This window comes from Desmodus rotundus, chromosome 1 (genome assembly GCF_022682495.2).
Source record: "Desmodus rotundus isolate HL8 chromosome 1, HLdesRot8A.1, whole genome shotgun sequence".
In the NCBI taxonomy this organism is placed as follows: domain Eukaryota; kingdom Metazoa; phylum Chordata; class Mammalia; order Chiroptera; family Phyllostomidae; genus Desmodus; species Desmodus rotundus.
The window spans coordinates 168,947,540-168,967,613 of NC_071387.1; the positions used below are offsets into that span (position 1 = coordinate 168,947,540).

Genomic DNA, 20,074 nt, shown 5'->3' on the forward strand with positions numbered 1-20,074 from the left:
TAGAAATGACTCATCAAACAGGTTAAGAAAATTTATGGTTACACAAAATTAAACAAGTTTTTTTCTATGCAGTTACTTACTTTATGACTCCCCAAAGAGTCAGATCTAGTATGCCTTAGTTACTAGATTTATTTCACAATGGAATTCTTTCCCACTGACTGTCTATTAATATTTTACAGAACTAATAGCTAGCAAAACAAAGTTTCAGGTACACTGATCCTTTATTGTGCAGGAAACAAAAGTCCTCCCAGCAACTAAAAGGGGGCCACATGGGCAACAATAGCCTCAGGGGGGCCAGAGTTGCTGCATTGGGTCAGGCTTCCAGGAGGGTCCTGGGAAGCAGCTCACAACACCAGTCCCCTCCCTACTCCCCGGATACAGGAACAGCTGAATCAGAGCTCTCCAAGTGTCCATTCCATTCTAGCCTCGAGGCAGTAAACCAATCGCTCCAGATTTATTTCCATAACGCCTTTCCCTCTCACAATTTCTCCCAAGTGACTTCCGAGTCTGCCAATGGACAACGTTCCAGTACTCGAGGATGAAGACAATTTTGAAATCCAGCCTATGCATTCATTTCAGCAGTCTCGTTCTCCTATGCGTTCAGAAGGAAGAGATCCTTAAAATAGCAATTCAGTCTCTTCATAATTAAATTAAAGAGCTGAGCTTAAAATGTAGTTCCAAACTAGGGAATAATTAATTCAGTTTGGATCCAAAATTCCTTGGTCACAAAGAGAATCCAGTGCATTAGATTTGTTGTAGTTCCACTTAATTGGGGTAGATAATATGATTTTAGTGAGTAATTTTTATGCATGTGCATTTTTTAAATATCCTGAACAAAAAGAGTTTACTGAAGTATCCTCCCACAAAATTCTCATTCGACACGCTAACTTGGTCTGCTGGTTACCTTATTTCCATGTCCAGCTGTAAACAACCCTCAGGCCAGGATTACTTGCCGGTCTTCCATGGCCTGCAGAGCTAGGGACTGGACTGTCTTGCCACAGGAACTACTGCGTAAATATTTAATGACGGGTTGGGGCTGCTCATAGGGCACCTTCTAAAAAGATACACCATACACTGTGAAAAGATTGTCTCCTACCAAATGGATTAGACGGTAAGATATCCGGTCCTTCCTCCTCCTCATTGTAATTTCCCTCTCCCCACCACCCCACCCTCTCAACCCACCCCCACCGCATCCAAACTTCTGGGTAACAGTTTAAAAGGCAGAAAACAATTGCCCCAAGGGCCTGGGGAGCTCTGCAGGCACAGAGAGTGCTGCTGGCCTGGAGTGCAGAATTTATCCCGTCTATAGTTTTACTGCTATCAAATGGCCTCCCCCAAATCTGACATTTCCATTGACGGCAACGGCAGCTGGTTTAGGGAGCAGTATCCTTGGGGCAGTAGCTAGACACATGGGTGCTGCCCCAGGGCACCAGCGGCTCCTTCCCAGACCGGTCCTGTGAGGTGCAGACAAGGAAGCCTGTGAATGTGGTTCAGAATGCTCCACAGTGGCTCCTTACTCAGAGCCCCCAGGGAAAGCTGTCTGATTAAGAAAGGGCCATTTAAGGACTTTCCAAACCACGGCGTCCTCAGGGTGTGTTTACCCTAACCCCTCAGGCAATAAACCCCACAAGGCAATGCTGAGAGGCCAGCCCAGCCTGAGTCTCTAAACTGCGGTAAGATACAACTGCGGACAGGGGTCACGCCCGGTAAAACTCGGTCTTCCCTAGGCTTTTTGTTTGGTTTTCTTTCGATAATTTCATTTTTAAATCACGTGTAGACTCTCTTGCTGCATTTGCTATAAGCAGTTATCTCACCAGTCCTGAGTAGAGGCAACTCTTGAGCCTAGGTAGGAATAGTTCATTAAGCAAACATTATTTTTGTCTTGTGTTTATGTTAATTTTCCGGTCCCTGTGGTCACTTTTCAGTGTACTTCCCCAGGGGCCCTGTTTTCTTTCTCACACTTATCTAGGACCAAGGAAATCTAACTTCCCAGGGAATAGAAATTACCCGTGGACCACAGCAGAGAAAACAAAGGCGTACGCCCTGGAGTGTGACGTTTGGGGAGACTCCATGGTTGCCTGGGTAGCGTTTAGTGAGTCCTGGGTTGCGGCTGCGGGTGGGGGAGCTGGTACCTGGGTAACCTTTGTCACCACCACTACATCTGTGGTTGAACAATCAAAATGAAATGCTTGTTGTGCTCTCCCTTCTCACCCCTTCTCTTCTTTCGGAACCTGAGTAAATCTCTCTCTCACACAACAATTTGTAAATTAAGAAAAACACTCTTTGTTAGTGTTTTTGTAATTGTGAATGACATTTTTCCAACTAAATTATAAACAGTGAGGACACCTTATTTCTCTCTCTATCCCTTTATACTTCCTTGCTTATTAATAAGCACTCAAAAATAGTACTTGACATTTAAGAAAAAAGAAATCTGTTAGTTTATGCTTTATTCCTCATCTTCCACCATTATTTCTAGCACGCTCTCATAAATGCTGAACAAAATGTCCCAGAGAGAAAGATGTAAGAGCAGGCAGTAAAGAGTAGAGGGACTATTGTTGCTTCGTGGTTTGCCGATATTAAGGGCTTAAAAAACAAACAAACAACAAAAACTCTACTAGCAGAAACCACGGGTTCTTTGGTCTTTGCAATAAAGACAAAAGCTGTCCTTGGCTGGCAGTGTCAGCAGCTGTTCTGGAATGCACTCGGTTGGATTTAACGGTGGGTTACTGACATTTCCCCAAATGGTTATTGGGCCCAGGCAAACAATTTTCTGCCACCCTCCTGCCTATGCGTGTCTGTGTCGAGTGGTGCCACAGTGCCCATTAGGAGCCGCTAAGAGTGCCATTACAGTCGGTAGAGTAAAACATCCTTTCTACTCAAAAAAAAAAAAAAAAAAAAAAGTGAAAGGAATCGGTATTTCTAGGGTGCTCTGAATGAGCCATCAACAACCCCAAGGAATGAAGGCGCCAGAGTGGCAACAATGAAGCACCACATTATTCCTTTCAGTGGCCATGCCCGCAGCAAAAATACATTAGTGTGTGAGGATCTATAGACATAAAGAATCCCCATGTTTCAAAGTTGTGCAAAATGTAAACCTCGCAGGAATTACGCCTTGTGTTGCATACACTTTAAAATTCCAGTTATTCTCTTTGGAAAGTTTGGCCTTTTCATCATTTCAAAGGAATTCCGGTGGAGGCAACCAGACAGTTGACCGCTCCAGTGAATGGGAGCCCTGGGGCGGGAGGGGCTGCTGAGCACCCCACCAACTGCAACCCACCGGCTGGAAAGGCTGAGGGCAGAGGGCAAGTGGAAGAAAGGCAAGTGATTTGCATTAAAACGGGAGTCTCCTTCCCAGGCCAGCGGCATTGGCCTCAGTGGATGTCAAACAGAGGTTTGGTTACTTCAACAAAAAGAAGGCTTTTCTTCTAATAACCTTAGGTGGCGATGCAATGAGTAAAGGTGAGCCAAGCCCCCTTGGCGTGGGGCAAGTGCCTTGTACCCGAGTGTGGGCACCTGAGAGAGACAACGGGAGGGATAAAGTTCCTTTTGAAATCGCAGGTTCCTCGGGGGTTAAGTCAGCCTCCTGGATGCAAGTGAACGTGTATTTGTGTGCTTTATTGTTTAAAGGTTGGGAGCTGGGCTGGAAGCACATTCATTACTCCCTGTCATAGAGCAGTTGATGCATTCGAGGCACATACAATTAGGCTATAATTCTGTACAACGGCAGACTAAACATACAAGTCTAGACAGAGAAAGGAGACGACCGAAAATATCTTAGACCTTTGCTAAAGGCGTTTTTGCATTTTCTTATCATTCTACTGGCAAATATTATAAAACCTTGCCTCATTAATGTCAAAGGGAGTAGAGGATTCACATGAGTTAAATTCAAGGGACTTGATTTTAATTCTCCATCAAAAGCCAATCTCCAGGCCAGATATTTTTAGCAGTCACTCAGCACAAATCTGACACGCTCAGCTGTGGTTTGTTTATCTTCGAGAGAAAAGGCCTGGGTTCTTAAACAGAACCACCCATATACACGTCACAAAATCAATCACATTGTATGAAGGTTTGTGTGCATGCGATGTAGGAGTTATAAAACCAGCGACAAAATGTAAATATGCCACGGCCTTACTATTTATTCAGTTGACTAAGAAAATAAACCACAAGAAATCTCCATGTCTTAAAACCGGCAAAGTCTGTAGTCACCTGCTGACTGTAGAGAGCAGAAGAAAGAATCGTGTGGTCGAATGGAGGGGAAGAAGTTGCCCCTCGAAGGGGAGCAGAATATGTAACCTCAAAATATGCCACTTTGGCATGTGGATTTTTTTGAGCTGAAGGCAAGACCCAACAGACTGTAGAAAAACTTTTACTTCTCCCTTAACTACCTAAAAGAATTTAATTAGGGGGCCTGACTCATAGAAAGTTATTAACAAAGATAACTTTTGCATGAACGACCTGCCTATATGGCAGGGCAAACATCTGATTACCAAACGTCTGCTCTTCTTATTGTCCTATAAATCACCCTCCTCCTCCTTGAAGCTCCAGGTCTTTATTATATTCCTTAGCTCAGGGTGGCTTAAAACCCTCAACCGCACAACCTGTCCTTCCTTGGGTCTCATTGTCTTTGTGAGATTAAATATGTTTTTCTCCTGTGAATCTGTCCTAAGTCAATTTAATTACTAGACCAGCTAACAGAACCTGGAAAAGTAAATAAAAATACTTTCCTCCCCCACAGATGAAAAGATTATCACAATGAGAAAGCAGACTAGCACCCTCACCCACATCAGCATCCTTCCATGGCACTAACTGGCCCATTCTGCAAGTGGTCTTCAACCCTGCCCTCATCTCCTCCCTTCTGCTCTCACACCTACAGGGCCTTCCTGAACTCACTCATGGAATGTTGCTGCCCCCTACACATAATCAGCAGCTATGTTCCCTCCGATAATGCCAGAGGCAGTTGTTTCTCTGAGGAACATCTTTACTACAAATTGTAATACCATTACCAAAAGGAAGTAAGCCAATACCTAAAGCTAGTATTTCCCATAGGTAATAACAATCTCCAAATATCCAAGTCAAATAAATAGGTTTTCAGCAAGGGAGACAATTTTCACACTAGCTCACGTTTATTATTTAACGAAGTGACAAGTACTGTTTCAAGAGCTTTACATGTATTAATCCATTTGATCTTCATGAAAATTCTATGAGGTAGAAATGATTGTCCCTGTTTTATAAACTGAGGCATAAAAATGTTAAGTGACTTGTCCAAGATCCTACAGCAAACAATCGTCAGACCTAGGATCCAGAATCCACACTTTTTAAAAAAGGTTTTATTTCTTTATTTTTAGAGAAAGGAGAAGGGAGAGAGAAGGAGAAAAACATCGATGTGAGAAACATCGATCGGTTGCCTCTCATATACACCCCAACCAGGGACTGAACCCGTAACCCAGGAATGTGCCTTGACTGGGAATCGGAACTGGTGACATTCTGCTTTGCTGGATAATGCCGACCAACTGAGCCACACCGGTCAGGGCCAGAATCCACACTCTTGATCATTATGCTATGTTGCTGGTGAGGATTTGGATTCTCAAAATCTTTAAATATTTTTAATAGGCAGACGTGACACAATGATGGGAAAAAAAACAAAATTAAAATTAATTTTCCTCCTGGTACACCTTGTCCCGGGAATGGTCCATAGGTACTTACTTGTTGTTTTGAGATGATGTCTGTCTGACACTGACAGTCATGGAGCACTTCCCAGAACACAGCCCCTCCCATCCCATGTACACAGATCTAAAGCTAAATTAGGGAAATAAGCCAACAGGGATGGACAAAGACGCACAGTGAGCCTATTTCTACTCTTGTGGTGAGACTTATAAAAAATGATTTTCATTCAACGTGCTTAAGATACAAAAAAAACATGCTATACCATAGAAATCACTTTAGGATAGTATTTGAAGTAATAAAGATCAGGGAACGTAAGGCTGTTACTCTGATTTGAAAAGGCGCAACTGTTCAACTTGCATTTGAGTGAAAGCCTGAGGAGGTTGGTGCGAGAACCTAACGTTTTCTCTCCAGATAGCTGGTCTGGCCGGAGCCCCGCTTAGATGTGACCGGGAACGGTTTCACACCGGGGCACAAGGGCGGGACCTGGTCTGGGCACATAGTGGCTGTCTGCAGAAGGATCTTCAGGGAAGGCAAGGCCGCGACTGCTTTCGGAGAGTGAGACGCCCTAGATGACAGACCAGGCCAAGAATCACAGCGAGGGGGCGTTGGTCGGGCCTTAGTGAACCCAGGGCTCACATTCTCTGAGACCCAGGGCACCTACAGCCTCACTGTCCACACAAGACGACCCCCACTTTACACAGAGCAAGCATCATAGTCCAGGTTCCTGCTTAAAGGATATTTGTTCAAGATGACTAAGCCTGTCAGGGTGGGCTTGACTGAGACCTGCATTCCTGGAGAAAAAGGCAAACTGAACCTGAAAACCATGTTTAAAAACTAGTACAAAGGAACAAATCTGGTTGTGCTGCCTGCACGAGCTGTTCACGGACTGTGAGGTTATCACTAGTCTTATAACTGATCTCTAGACACAGCACCCAGCAAAGCGCTGACACCACTGGATAGGTGACCCGCCCTTACTGTAGGTGACGACAGCAGGAAAAAGAGGGAGAATGTACACAGGGCTAAAGCGGTGGTTTGGGGAGGGGAAACTTGACCTTCCTAGTCCACTAGAGGAATGTAGGTCTTTGGTCCAAAAGTAGTTCCCGCTTTGGCAATCCTTGCAGGCTTTCATTCTGCAGTACACAGCTGTCATTCTACAAAGTCAATCCAAGTGTGAGCGAGCACAATGGGAACCACAGGCTCTGCTACCTGCCCCCCAAAAAGTAGTCTCACAAACTGTCACAGTAGGAAAGCCAGAACAACCTACAGAGAAAGGCCAAAAGCTTGAATTTTCATTTTGAAACAGACTTGTTGGAAAAGGGTACGTCCCTTATTTGTCTTCTTGTAAGATGGGTTTAAGAGTTATGGAGACGTGCATGACATAAAAATACAAGAGAGCAACAACGAGAGGCACAGCCGCATACTGCCCCTTCCCTTCCGCAAATCCCGTGCTGGCTGACCATCTCGACACCGCTCTGTTTCTCAATACAAAGGGCTGGTTTCGCACGTGGCTCCACAGCATGTCTGACTTCTAAAGAGCCAGCTCTTGCTATGTGTTTCTTAGTGCACACACTCGAGTCCACCTTTGAAGGCCACAATGCATCTACTAACTCGAATACATGGGATTTCATTCTAATATCAAACTCAAAGAGAAGGACTGGGACTGCCTCGCGGGCATACTGCTGCAGCCAAGGGTGATTCCTGAAGGCACTGACATTCTGTGTGTAAGTGGTTTCCAGTCTCGGTGTGACAGAGCCAATTGAGTAGGATGTGGTCAGTCAAAGAAGGCTGCACCCCATTCCTGATTTTATATCAACGCCCATAAAATTAGCAATCATACAACAAAATCATGTAGACAGAAAAGAGTATTCTCTGTTCTATTTTACATAAAATTTAAGTAATATTCAAGAAATGAAATGTAATACAGTATCTATGATGGATCAATGGCAGAGCTTTGGAGAAAAACGTCCCAGGTTTGGAGTCTTTTGGGCCCATAACTCTGCTCATCATCTTAAACGTGATCAGCTGGGAGAAATATGGGTCACTGTTTACAAGGGAAGACCAGATGGGTGAGTCTGACGACATCCCCAGGCCTAGGGGTCAGGGTGAGGCAGGGCAGTAAGAGGCTAGGAAAATTCCTTGGCGAGTAGAATGGGGAAACTGAGACAGGTGGCCAAGCAATTTACAGCCGGCTAATAAATCGCAAGATCTCATCTTCCCTAATCAAGGACGTTAGGAGCAAATGGTTTACACTTTTTAGACTGTGCCAGGACAGACCTGCCTGGGTCCGGGTCCCTTTCCAGTGACAGCCTTTGAAGGTGAAACTGACCAGAGAGTGACCTTGACCCCTCCCTGTGCTCATTTTGATTCATCAGCATATCAAAGGACACACCAGGAAAGCTGGTGAATATTCCTCCCCTAAGATTGAAATCCTCCCCTGAGACCTCCCCTAAAATTCTCCACCTTTAGAAAACAGATAAAAACCTTTATACAAAGAACCTGGTGCGTGCTCTCCTTAAGGCACGCCCATGTCTTTCCCCCACTTCTTCCCGCAGGCTTGTATCTTTGCCTTCTTTCTCCTAAGCTCTAGAGGTTCCTGGGAGACTTGAAACCAGGGGAGCAGCAGGCAGTGGCAGCTCGTCCCAGGCTAACCCCCTAAACCTGTCTCCAGGAGCCTTCCTTTTGCCTCTGTTGCCTTGTTTCCTGAGGCCATGCAGCCCAGCTGGCTCACTTCTTCTGCCTCTGTGATTTTCTTTCCAAAGGGCCAGGGTAGCTCCACCTACGTTCACTCCTGTTGCTACGATCTTGCTTCTTCTATCATAAGCCCTTCCTTTGTTTCACTGTCCCCAATTTTAATAAATGTGCTCTCAAAATCACCTGGACTCATGTTGGGAAATCTTTCCTGCATGAAGAACCCACACATTCCAGGCCTTACTGGGGCAGACCTGCTGCGGCCTGGTCTCTTTCCAGTGACCAGGGTACATCCCCCCATGAGGTGTCTGGTTAGTGGGAGCATCTTCACATTCACGACCAATGTTGGTGTTCTTACCTTTAATTTTTCTGTAGTATTCTTTTTCATCTCTGAAAGAAAGGCTACTTTAACAGCAGTGGAATTTCAGACTTTTTTTTTAACCAACACTAAGAAAAGGGAGTGATACTGCAAGAATGAAATGATGATGTAAATTTCATTTGGAAATGCAAATGTTTCTTTTTTCTTGGGAAGGAAGGGCGTTGTGAGATTCTGGAGGCATCTAATTTATATTCATAACTTCATTTGAGTAAAATTAACATTTAAATAGTTTGCAATCCCTTAAAGTCAGACTACATAGAGATAACAACAACAACAAAATTACCCCAGAACTTCAACACCTCTCACTAAGAATCCACAAAATATGAAACCCACACAGTGACAAGTTAGAGTTGACTTTCTTAAAATATGGCTTCTGGCTAACCTAGTAAATACTAACAAACACAAAGAATCCTTCAGCAATAAGAAAGTCTTTTGGATGTTCCAGGCAAAGCTTTCCGGTCAATGGTCTATTCCGCCATCCTGTCAAATTCTAAGTTAACTAAGACTGAACCCAAGCCTCACCTGGGACCTCAGGAGAGAATCTTGCAGAGTGTCGAGATACAAAAAGCTTCAGTTCTTGGTCCAAGTTGCATTCAATCAGGTTTGTGTCCCATGATCGGATTCCTAAGGAGGGAAAGGAAGACAGTTGACAGACTTCCAGTTAGTCATTTCAGAGAGGTTTGGAAAATATCAGTGACATTTCTCAGGCTTTAGGGGAGGATGTGGAAACTCGTTTTCGGAAGAGCTCGGTGGTGAGCAGTGATGCCCACAGGATGGGAGGCCTGGGGGGATCTCTCCACCAAGCCACAAGGGAGGCATAAATGGCAATGTAGACTGAACTTCTGCCCCTCATAAAGCGTAAATGCAGCTTTTCTGGGAGAGTCAAAGAAAACAGTTATTAGGAAAATGACAGGCTTTACTCCAGGGAGGGAACAGAAAGGACAGAAAGATGGTGAGTTCTGAAGCTGTCCAAAGGCCGCCAGACCATCTGGCTTGTCCATGGCCCACTTGTAAGTAGCAAGAAAATGTAGAATGAGGGTGGGAAGGCCAGACACATGGGGCTGACACTCGAGCCCAGGCCGTTCGTTGCCTTTAGTAGGGCCCCTGTGCACTTGGCGTGCACGTATGGTTTCTTTTCTTCACCTGTCCCATTTTTCGACCTTGGTTTCTCAACCCCTGGATATCGATCCAAAATTTGTGCGATCTTTGATAAAAAGGCCGGATCTCAATCTTCAAGACTTGGCCTGTCAGTCCTCCCAGGCATTTGTTTTACCTGACTAGCTTGGCAGGCAGCTCTGTCATTCACACCTGTTAGCTATGCTGAATTTTCGTATCTAGAGGCAAAGACATATAGCAACTTTTTATATTTTATGAACTTTCTACAGAGCTGCAAGCTGCACACTGTTTATTCCCACAGACATTCAGGCTTCCACTCACTAGGCTGGAAGCTGGGGCGAGAAGAACACCAGGGCAAGGACTGCAGACACCCTGCCCCCTACCTTCTCCGCCCTGCCCCCCTGACCTCTGCTCTCCTGCCCTCACAGAGGAGAGGGCTGCAGTGGAACCCAGAGGACATCACAGAAGGGAGATCTGGGGAGCAAGCCCAGGAAACCGGGCAATCACAAAACTTTGGAGTGTGCATGTGTTCTTTATGTATTTTTATATTTTTCCAAAGAGAAGGTTATGGCAGAGCCAGTATATAGTGTCCATAACTGTCCCTTTGCATGGAGCATCCAGCACAGCCAGGAACAAATCTCTGGAACAACCATCGTTTATCGCAAAGCTGCTAAGGTTAGGGGCTTGACCCTCTAGGTATAGCTCAGCTGGTACACTGTCATTTTTGCTGGTCGTTAGTCACGAGCACAGACTTGGTAGTATGTACGACAGTGTGTTATTTTCACACATCTCTAAAGCCTAAATCATATCCGCGTTTACTTCCACTTATCTCTCGTTCACGCTTCCTATCTTGCAAAGAATAAAGGTGGGTAGATAGATACATAGATAGATAGATAAAGAAATACACACGTTACAAAAAGATTCTGGGAACTCAGTCGACTGTACATCAAAAACACCTTTTCAACTATGAAGGCTATTTTCCAAAAGATGTACAGCCACTAAATGGAAGTAGAAATTTCTCCTACAATCCATGGGAAGAATTCAGGTGTGAAAGAGTTAACACTCCTAAAGAGAGGCTAAATTATAAGGGAGAATTTTATGGGTCTCCCTGGAAACATTAACAGTCTCAGTTTGCATTTGTGCTAATGGAGCATTTAAATTTTAACAAGAAAGGCATGTCGAGATTTTGTGCATCTTTTTAGTGCAGAAATGATAAATGGGATCTTTTTGTTTCACAGAAAGCTTGACAGGTTGAGAGGTCTGAATTCATTAGAATATTTTACTTCACCCTATATGCACTATATCCTCGCCTAGTGTGGAAAACCGGGGTCTGAACTGCTAATTAGTGACTGTTGATTGCATCCTCTGTGCTCCAGGTCTGGGCTCCTCTTTATCTTCTGGCTTGTCAAGTTGGGTCAATAAGTCAATAATGAGACGTGTGTATTTAAATTAAATTCATACAACTTTTCTGCCTTTGTTCTGAGTAATGTTCAAATTGCGACATCATTTGAATGACTTTATCGAGGCTTATACGTAGCCAGGCTCGTACACTGTCGTTTGCCACTTTTCCCTCGCCTTCAATTAAACTGCCACGACATGGGCCGTTAAATGCTCTATATTTCACAAACTCCTGGCTGTTTGACTTGTAATTTAGCAAAGGAAAAAGTATGAAATAGTAGAAAAAATATTGAGTAATTTTGAAGTTACACTAGTAAACAGCTGATAAAAAAATATTTATTGGTTTTATACAACCAATGAAACTAAAACATTAAAGTTCTCTTTTCAAGGAAGCAATTTCTAGTCAAATTATTTCTTAACAATGCATAATCACTACTACCACTTATAAAATAAAGGTTATAATGGACTTAGTGGTTATTTTAGTTAGAAAGGAAACTTTTGGAACCAGGCCACTTTCTACACCAATTTTAGAAATAAAATACTTTGTAATTATTTTGTGCCTTCTACTGGATAACATTAGTAAAGGGAAATAGTACTTCTCAATGAAGGTTGATGCTGCATTTAGTAGGTTTGTGTATCTCCCCTTAATGTCTAAGAGGAAGCCATTAGTGGGCCCTCTAGAACTCTTAGGACCAAAAAAAAAAACCCTCACCAAAAAACCTTCTTTGGCCCTTCCCACATTCTCCCCTCTGAATTCATGGCTGGAGAGGGCAGTGGGGTGTCCGCTCTCAGAAAACAGGTCACTCTGAAGAGGCTTTCAGAAGCAGGTCGTCCAGTCTTTGATAGGTTATAGAGAAGCCAGGGTAAATTCCTGGCCCTTTTTCTGACTTACCCCTGCCCTGCCCCCTCAATAAACAGCAAGTTAAGCTCTTCCCTGAGACTTTGCTTCTCCAGCCCTCTAAGAAGACTGTGCCCCTTTACTGGCTTACCCAGGTGAGGGCAAAGCAGAATAGCTCTACCAGTTGGAGGAGATAAACCTCTACTTCTTGAACTTCTGGGCTCAGAGGGCATCAGTCACCCCTGGGGAGCTGGCCTCCAGCCAGGCATCTTGAGAACTCTCCCACATAATCTGGGGCTGTCACCCAACCCCGGAGAGGAGTGCCCTTACTCTGTCAGCCAGTTCTCCAGCCAAGGAGAGGGGATAACGAAAGGATCTCTCCCTTCAGGTCTCCGACCCCAGGGGAGTAGTGCAGAAAGGGGACGCTAGAATGCACGTGAAGTTTTTGATGGAAAAAGGAGAAAAGGTTGTATGTGTTGGGGGGGGGTCACCACAGGAGAAGTCAAGATGAACAATGAGGAGCTGGGGTGCCTAGCTCTATACAGGTCAGATGTGAGCAAGTTTACCAATCATGCAAGCATTTTGCAGGATTAGTTAATGAAACCAACAATCTTTTTAAAAAATCACCTTCCACTTAAAGGCTAAAATCTATATTCCAAAAAGAGAAAGTAGACTGAAGACCGCAAAACACACTGACCATGGGTTTTCCATGTTGAAATGGCATGTGGTTTCTATCTGACAGCTCTTTGGGCCTTTGACAAGTTGTTTTTCCTCTATGAGCTTCAGTTGCTCCCTCTGAGAAACTGGCTTTTTAATATTTTTTACAAGGACCTAAATGATCAATCTATACCCATGGGATTCTGTTTGTAAAATCATGCAGAAAAGTGATCTGAAGTCAGATTAGTATCATCAACTGAAGAAAGAAAGGAATTGTTAAGTTCAAGGTTTTATTTCTCAGAGAAGTTTCCCTATGTTGTTTTCCTTGACCTAACCTCCGATTTACTTTCTTCCTTTTTTTTTTAAAGCCAACAACTTGATGTTATGTATAATGCTGACGATATCTTACATGCAGAGCTCATCATTTCAAAACACTGCTGATAAGTAATTTAGGTCTTGGATAGCATTTCACATTAGAAACAAACAAAAGAAGACATTTATAGTAACTTATTTATTGTAAAGCTTATCTTAAAAGTAAGCATTTAGAGAAGATTAACAATGAATCATCAATTTAATGACCTTAAATTTGGAGACTGGCTTATATTTCAGCATGGACCGTAGAACCCTTAGATAATACCGATTAAGCAGTCCAAGCTGAAATCCATCTGCCTTTTGACTTTGTAAAGTATACAGATGACTATAAATTTAACGCTCTCTAACATTTACTTTAACCACGACCATGTGTTGATTTTTTTTTCCTGTTGAAATAAAATGAAAACCAAAACCCAAACTTTCCTGGGTTCTTAATTCTCTTAAGCCATCTTAGACTGAAAATATTCAATAAAGTGACATCAGAAAGTTACAATGTATTCAGCTAAACTTACATCTAAAAATCCAGGGCAGTAGTTGTTATACACATGTATCTTTCTATGAACAAATCTTGCTGATTTCCAGTGTTACCTAAAGGAAAGTTATACTCTCTAACAGTAATTGAAAGCCTTAAACGGACACTTAGTATCCCTTTAAAACAATGAAATAAAGCAATGAAAATTCCTTTCACAAAGTTCCAGGACTCAGTTTGCAAGGCATGGGTCCATGTAGTCCATGTTCTAAAACAAACTGGAGAGTGGGGGCTCTGCTCAAAATGGGACGGCTGTGATGTCCACATTGGGGGCTAATGAGGAAGGGGGCAAAGGAGGTTCCAAGGACCAGGAGTTGGTGGTAATGACAATGGTTTGGCATAAAGTCCTGCATAACTAACTAAATAAATCTACACCAGTCCGAGGAAAGACTCTTGTTTCAAACTTCAGAAGAAATGACCAAACCCTGCATTTCGCTTTTTGAAGTTGAGAAAATGCATTCATTTTCCCTTGCTTGGTTTCAAGAAGCATTTCCAAAGCATCTATATTGGGCTGTTTCAGGCCTGGTGATTTACTGAATTACCACTATATCCCTACAGATTGATTTTCTAGGCTTCCTAAATAATTGGATAGCAAAAATCCAAGTCACCAGGGTCTCCAAACCCACAGAGCATCAGTTGAGGTAGGAGGGCAGATCAGGAAGTAAGAGTAACAGGTACAGAACTGCTTTCCCAGCCTGCATGCAGCACATAGTCAGAGCCCAAGCCCCTGGAGCATCTCCATCTTGCTTCACACAGTGTGGCCCACAGGCGCCAGCAGCCACAGCAAAGGTACCAGAGTGACCTCTGGAGGAGGCCCTGCTGGGACCTGCAGGCAGAGGCGGCAGCAGCATGTCAGGCACGGGAAACAGAGCCAGCCTGCCATGTTGCCAAGTCATCCCCCACAGTCTGGAAAGCTGTGGGACCACTTAGCACTGGAAAGCTCTGCAGCTTTAGCTGCATCCGAGACCCCGGGACCCTAGAGAGCAATCTCCAGAGGAAAAGCAGCATCTGTTACTGAGTGTAAGGAAGTGGCTCTGTTCACTCACTTGGTTGATTCTTAATGGGATCAATACAGCCATTTCGGAGTTTCACACAAAAACCTGATGCAAATTAGGGAATGAAAACTAGGAAAGCATGATGATTAGAAAGGGAACATGACGGGGCTTCTGGGATTCCAGTAGTGTCAGGTTCTTGATCTGGGGAACATGGGTGTGTTCATTTTGTGAAAATTTACTGAGTTCCTCATCTATGATTCTTGCCTTTTCCTAACTACTACTTCATTAAAATCTTTAAAAAATTTAAAAATGTCAGGAAGACAAATCTGAACTTTATCACTGTTAGTAATGCAAAAAAGAGTAAGGACAGAGAGCACCTCACAGTAGTCCTTGAATGCATCTACTTTATCCTCAAACAGAAGCTTGAATGAACCCCTTGAGAAATGGGGTACTGAAAAGATGATGCACAGGGTAACAAAGCAGGAAGATACTGACAATGGGGAGGTGATTTCTGAACCACCTCCCGGCAAGGGGTGCAGCCCACAAGTAGAAAGACTATACAAAGACAAGCACTGAAAATTGCTGCTTGATCTCCCTCTGATACTAGCCTGCCCTGCACTAACACCATGACAGGGCCGAGCGAAACACCAGTGATGCTGCAGAGGCTGCGTTTCTGTCACTTACAAGTGCTGTGACCTTGAGCTGGTCTCCTTATCCTTCCTGCCTCTCCAGGCCCTCATCTCTAAAATGGGGCTGAAGGCCCCTCTATGGTACCACATTGTGTGGTTATAAAAATTTTATAGACAGGCAAGCACCTCCTAATGTATTATTATTCCCTGCCAATGGTGCTGACAAAAAAAAAAAATTAAAGCCAAAGTCATTGATTCATAAGGAGCCACACCTAAAGTCAGTACGTGTGAAATTTTCCAAGGAGAAAATGTGCAAATACAATAAATTAGAACAGATCAGGTTAAAGGCCTATAGTTTGAAAAGAAGTGTTATTGAGATGCTCTAGTAAGGCATTTCATTATCGAAATCTTTTATTCTTGATTTTTATCCTGAATAAAATAGTCTTCACACTGCCCACATTTTTATTTTTAGCTTAAAGGGGAAAATCTGTGCTTTAAAGTTAAACAAAAGAAGAACCAGGTCTGCAACTCCAGTCCACACCCTGCAGCCTTTTGTTCTGGGGACAAGCTGCCATTTCCAAATGCAGAGGCAAATGACGGACAAGCGTTTATTTTCTCATCTAAAATGAGGTTTTCCTCTAGTCTTTTTGGGGGGACGGGGAGGGGGGGAGACGAAGGCTGTGTGAACGCCCTTTGTCCGCCTCGGGCCGCCGTAGAGACCGCACTGCGGACTGCACCACGCCCACCCGCGGGTGTCTCCCGGCAGAAATGCTTCAGCACCACCCCGAGACAATCGCGGGCTGGGGCTGCGGGGGGACCTGGAAACCTCCGTCGGGGGCGAGGGGTGGTCTGGGACGTGGAGGGTGAATGGAAAGGCAGAGACCAGGGCCGCCCAGACGGTGGCTTGGAGCGCAACAAAGCTGGGCTGAGGAAGAGGTGGGGGCACGCGGCACCCCCAAGCCAGAGGCCCAGGAGGGTTGCGCCCAATGGGGGCGCCGCAGTGCGGAGGCAGGTGGAAGCACTGCCGCAGCCCTGGTGGGGCTGAGGGGCGGGTCGGTCCTCGCACCCGAGGCTGCGCCCGCAGGACCCTCCCGGCCCCGCCCAGGGTCCCTGGCGAACCGCTATTCGGCCTCTGCAGAGCGCGCTCTCAGTGCGCGCACGGGCAGAGGCGCGGGTCCTGCCCACCTACCCCCTTATCTTCCCCCCCAAACCCATCACTCCCGAAGCGGAGACTTTTAAAAGAAGAAGCCCCACCCCACAACTTGGGGTCCCATTGTCCTTTCTCAAAGCTGTAACCAAGGTCCCAGGGGCGGTAGCGAGGCGGGCACCGTCCGGGAACGAAGTGCAAGCGGCTCTCCATCTGCGTCCCGGGGGAGGGGGGAGGGGGGACGGGCGTGGCCCTGGGACCAGCCTAGTCATTCCCAGGAAAGAGAAGATCCGAAGGTTTAAACCAGAAAAGGCATTTCTCAGGGGCTAAAGTGGCCAAGGTGGTGAGGATGATTCCCACGCGGGCCTTGGCACATGGTGCTTCAGCCTCGGGTCTGATGGGAAGGGGGGGGCGGTGTCCATTATTTTGTGGGGGTGAGAAGGGGGCTGAAAGGAATGGCTGCATAAGACACCCCCCCCCCCGCCCTTGGTTCCTGCGACTGCGGCTTTATTGTGGCCTCTACTGCTCTGACACCTGCATTTCATTTAGCGGGAGAGATGGTGGCTAGCTCGGACCTGCAGCGCCAGCCCGGTGACTGAGCCTTCAAGGTTCGGAGAGACTCTCCTAATGCGGATCTCAATCAAATTCGCATTATTCTCTGAAATCAGCTCAGAAAACAGCCCAGACAGTGTCTGGGAGGTGGCGGGGAGGGGTGGGTGTGGGGCGAGCCTGAAGAAGAAGGTGGCTGTTGCGCCCTGGGTGGGGTCGCGTTTGGGCGTCTGCCCAAGCGCGTCCCCTGGGGGCGCAGGGCCTCTTACCGAGCTCGATGTTGCCTATGGCGCGTCGCAGGTGCTCCTCGGTCACTATCTCGCCGACCACCACCAGCAGGTAGAACTTGCTGTCGAGGAAGCGATGCGACAGGCTGGGCGAAGTTGACGCCGCTGGGTTGGCGATGCTGCCGGACAGCTCAGGCTCCGCGGCTTCCACCACCACGGTCGCCATCCTGCCGGCTCGCTAAGCCCCAGCGAGGTGTCCCGCTCCAGCCGCTCCTCTCTTCTGCCGCAGGAGAAAGGATTATCTCCGAAGGTGCTGTCTCTGCTCCGCCCCCTGCGTCCCCCCTCCTCCCGGCGCGGGGCGCCGCCTCCCCCTCCGCCCTCTCCTAGAGCGCGGCGGAGAGGAGTGGGGAGTGAGAGCGGGTGGGGTGATGCCGCTTTTATATGGAGACTAGGCGAGGAGCCGGGGAGGAGGAGGAAGAGGAGGAGGAAAGGACCACCCGGCACATCCTCACGGGGCGGCTGCCTCCGCTCTTCCAGCCGTTGGCCCAGGGCTGATGTCATCTGCAGCAAATCATCTCACTCGGGCCCGGAAGCTGGAGGGACGAGGTGTGCGGACAATGGTCAGGGCACGGCCGACAGTCAAAGGGTTGGGGAACCCTAAGGCTGGGCTGCGGTTGTGAAAACACTCCCACCTACATCCTCACGTACCCTTGACCGCTCCAACCCCCACCCTGCTTGTGCAGGAGGACAGGACGGGGTTCCATTTGCAGAATGGGGATGTTTACCTCGTCCGAGGGGCGCAAGTCAGGCCTCTGCCTTGTGTCCTGTGATGAAGCCAGGTTCTCGGAGCTATGCTAGCACGGCCCGCATCAAGTTCAGGGCGCCCCGCCCAGGAAGACAGAACCTGTTTTTTCTTTGGCCTTGTGGAATTAGGAAGTACTTAGCAATATTAATTAACTTCATTTAAAGAACACATTTTAAAAACGCAAAACCTAAACCTATTGTTTAGGCTTTGGACCCTACTCCGCAAGGCCCAATGATGAAAAAGTACTGGCTTTGTGGTATTCATAGGAAATGAGAGGAATACAGATATATTAGCCTACACACAGATTTATTTTCTTAATAATATGCTGAACAGATAGTATCAGACTTAGCAAAGAATAAAGAGAAGATACTGTCTCTACCCAGCAAGATTACAGTGACTGTAATGTACTTTTCAGTTCCTCAGGGAACACACAAGCAAAATTATTTCATGTGACAATGATGCCTTTTAAAATATATGAAGCATTGGGAATTTTTATTGCCTTTGTCTATGTTTAGAAGAACTCATAAAAGTGTTTAAGGCAGCCCGTCTACAACCATTTCTCATGAACATACTGAATATGGCTTCTGCCCCCAAAAGGGATGGTGGTGGTAAGGAAGGAACAAAATGTGCAAACATGGTACCATCAGAAAGGACTGGGGGACTGGAGGCTCAGGAAAGAGGAATGGAGGGAAATTAGAGCAGTTAATATAGGTCTAATACTAGAATGAACATTAGTAAAAAAAAAATCACCTGGATATGCTAAGATTTCCAAAATAGATTGTTGTCCTAGGTATTAACAACCCTGACTTATGGGTGATGTATTTTTAGCCCCTAGCTCTTCCCTGAAACCCAGGCATGGGAGACATATGGGCAGCCAAAGGCTGTGGCCCCATCCTGCATGCGTGGAGTCCGATCAGTGGGGAGTAAAGATAACCATCTGGCCCACAGCGCTGGGGGTCCGACACAGGCTCACTGGTGAGATGCATTCACCAGTGAACAGGGACAAAGAGTTTCCAAGGGAAGTAACAGATTCTGTCCTGGCCAAGAGAAGGCATTCGTTTGCGGTTAGAGAGGTGAGGCCAGCACCGAAGTAACTGAAATTCTTTGTTATTGTATAAATGGAAACACCAGTATCACTTGTAAATAGAAAGTATCCTTACGATTAAGCATATCCTGCTCTACACCACTGTTATTTGCTCAGGACTCTGACCCCAGGTGCACTCTCTAGGGTAAAAATGGAGATTAGCTATGGTTAGAGAGGTGTTGAGGACATACTAACACCTAACTGATTTGTTCTGCATGCCATAAGAGAAGCTTGAATGACAACAGCAACAGAGCTTTCTCACTGGGTGAGGAAGCGCAATTAAATGCCACGACCATGAACCACCTACGTGGTCATGCACGTGCTGGAAACCAGAGACACAGACTAGAGCTGCTGGCCGCTCCTGCACAGCTCCAGACCTCTGGGTGAGCGGCATTCTTTTTGACCTTCAGTCTCTTTATCTACATGCTGGGAAGAATAACTTTGTAACCGTGTAAAAGAGGAGTAAACGACATACAGTGTTTTGCTGTGCATAATGCGCACCCACGCTTTGGGCCCAAACTTTCAGGAAAAAAATATTTTGTTTTAATTTTTTAATTCAATTATTTATTTATTTATGTATTCGTATTATAAAGGAATTTTCAAGTCCACCGTGGATGCTTTTGCGCTTTGTGTAACACGGGCTTTGAAGTGATCAAAAACAAGCAAAGCTGGTTTTTTAAGTACCTAGTCCTACTCATGTAATGCGCATCCTTGTTTTTCCCTCAGAAATTTGGGCACAAGAGTGCACTTTATACACAGCGAAATATGGCCGTGAATATAAGTACCTAGTACGGTGAGAGGAATAGAGTAAACACTCAACGCATCGCTGATAAGCAGACATATTTGTCCCAGTTTCCCAGCTGATCGATTAAAAGCATTGTTACAACAGGTGCAGGTGACATCAAGTTGGGCTCAAATGCTAACACCTCGGAAACAGGAAGAGAATATTAAGTGATACTAAAAACTAGAAAAGGAGCACTCCCATCCCCATCCGAGG

The 20,074-nt window shown here is 45.6% G+C and overlaps 1 protein-coding gene across 1 annotated transcript in view; it reads right to left on the minus strand.

Moving 5' to 3' along the window:
* Positions 1-17,685, minus strand: part of MAP1B (microtubule associated protein 1B) — a 94,356-nt gene extending 76,671 nt beyond the window's left edge. Inside the window, exons 1-2 of the mRNA XM_024578422.4 lie at positions 17,231-17,685; positions 9,254-9,355 (exon numbers count right to left, since the gene is read on the minus strand). Of these exons, the coding sequence (XP_024434190.2) occupies positions 9,254-9,355; positions 17,231-17,414 (286 nt within the window). The 5' untranslated portion in view covers positions 17,415-17,685. The remainder of the gene's footprint in view (positions 1-9,253; positions 9,356-17,230) is intronic.
* Between the last annotated feature and the right edge of the window lie 2,389 nt (positions 17,686-20,074).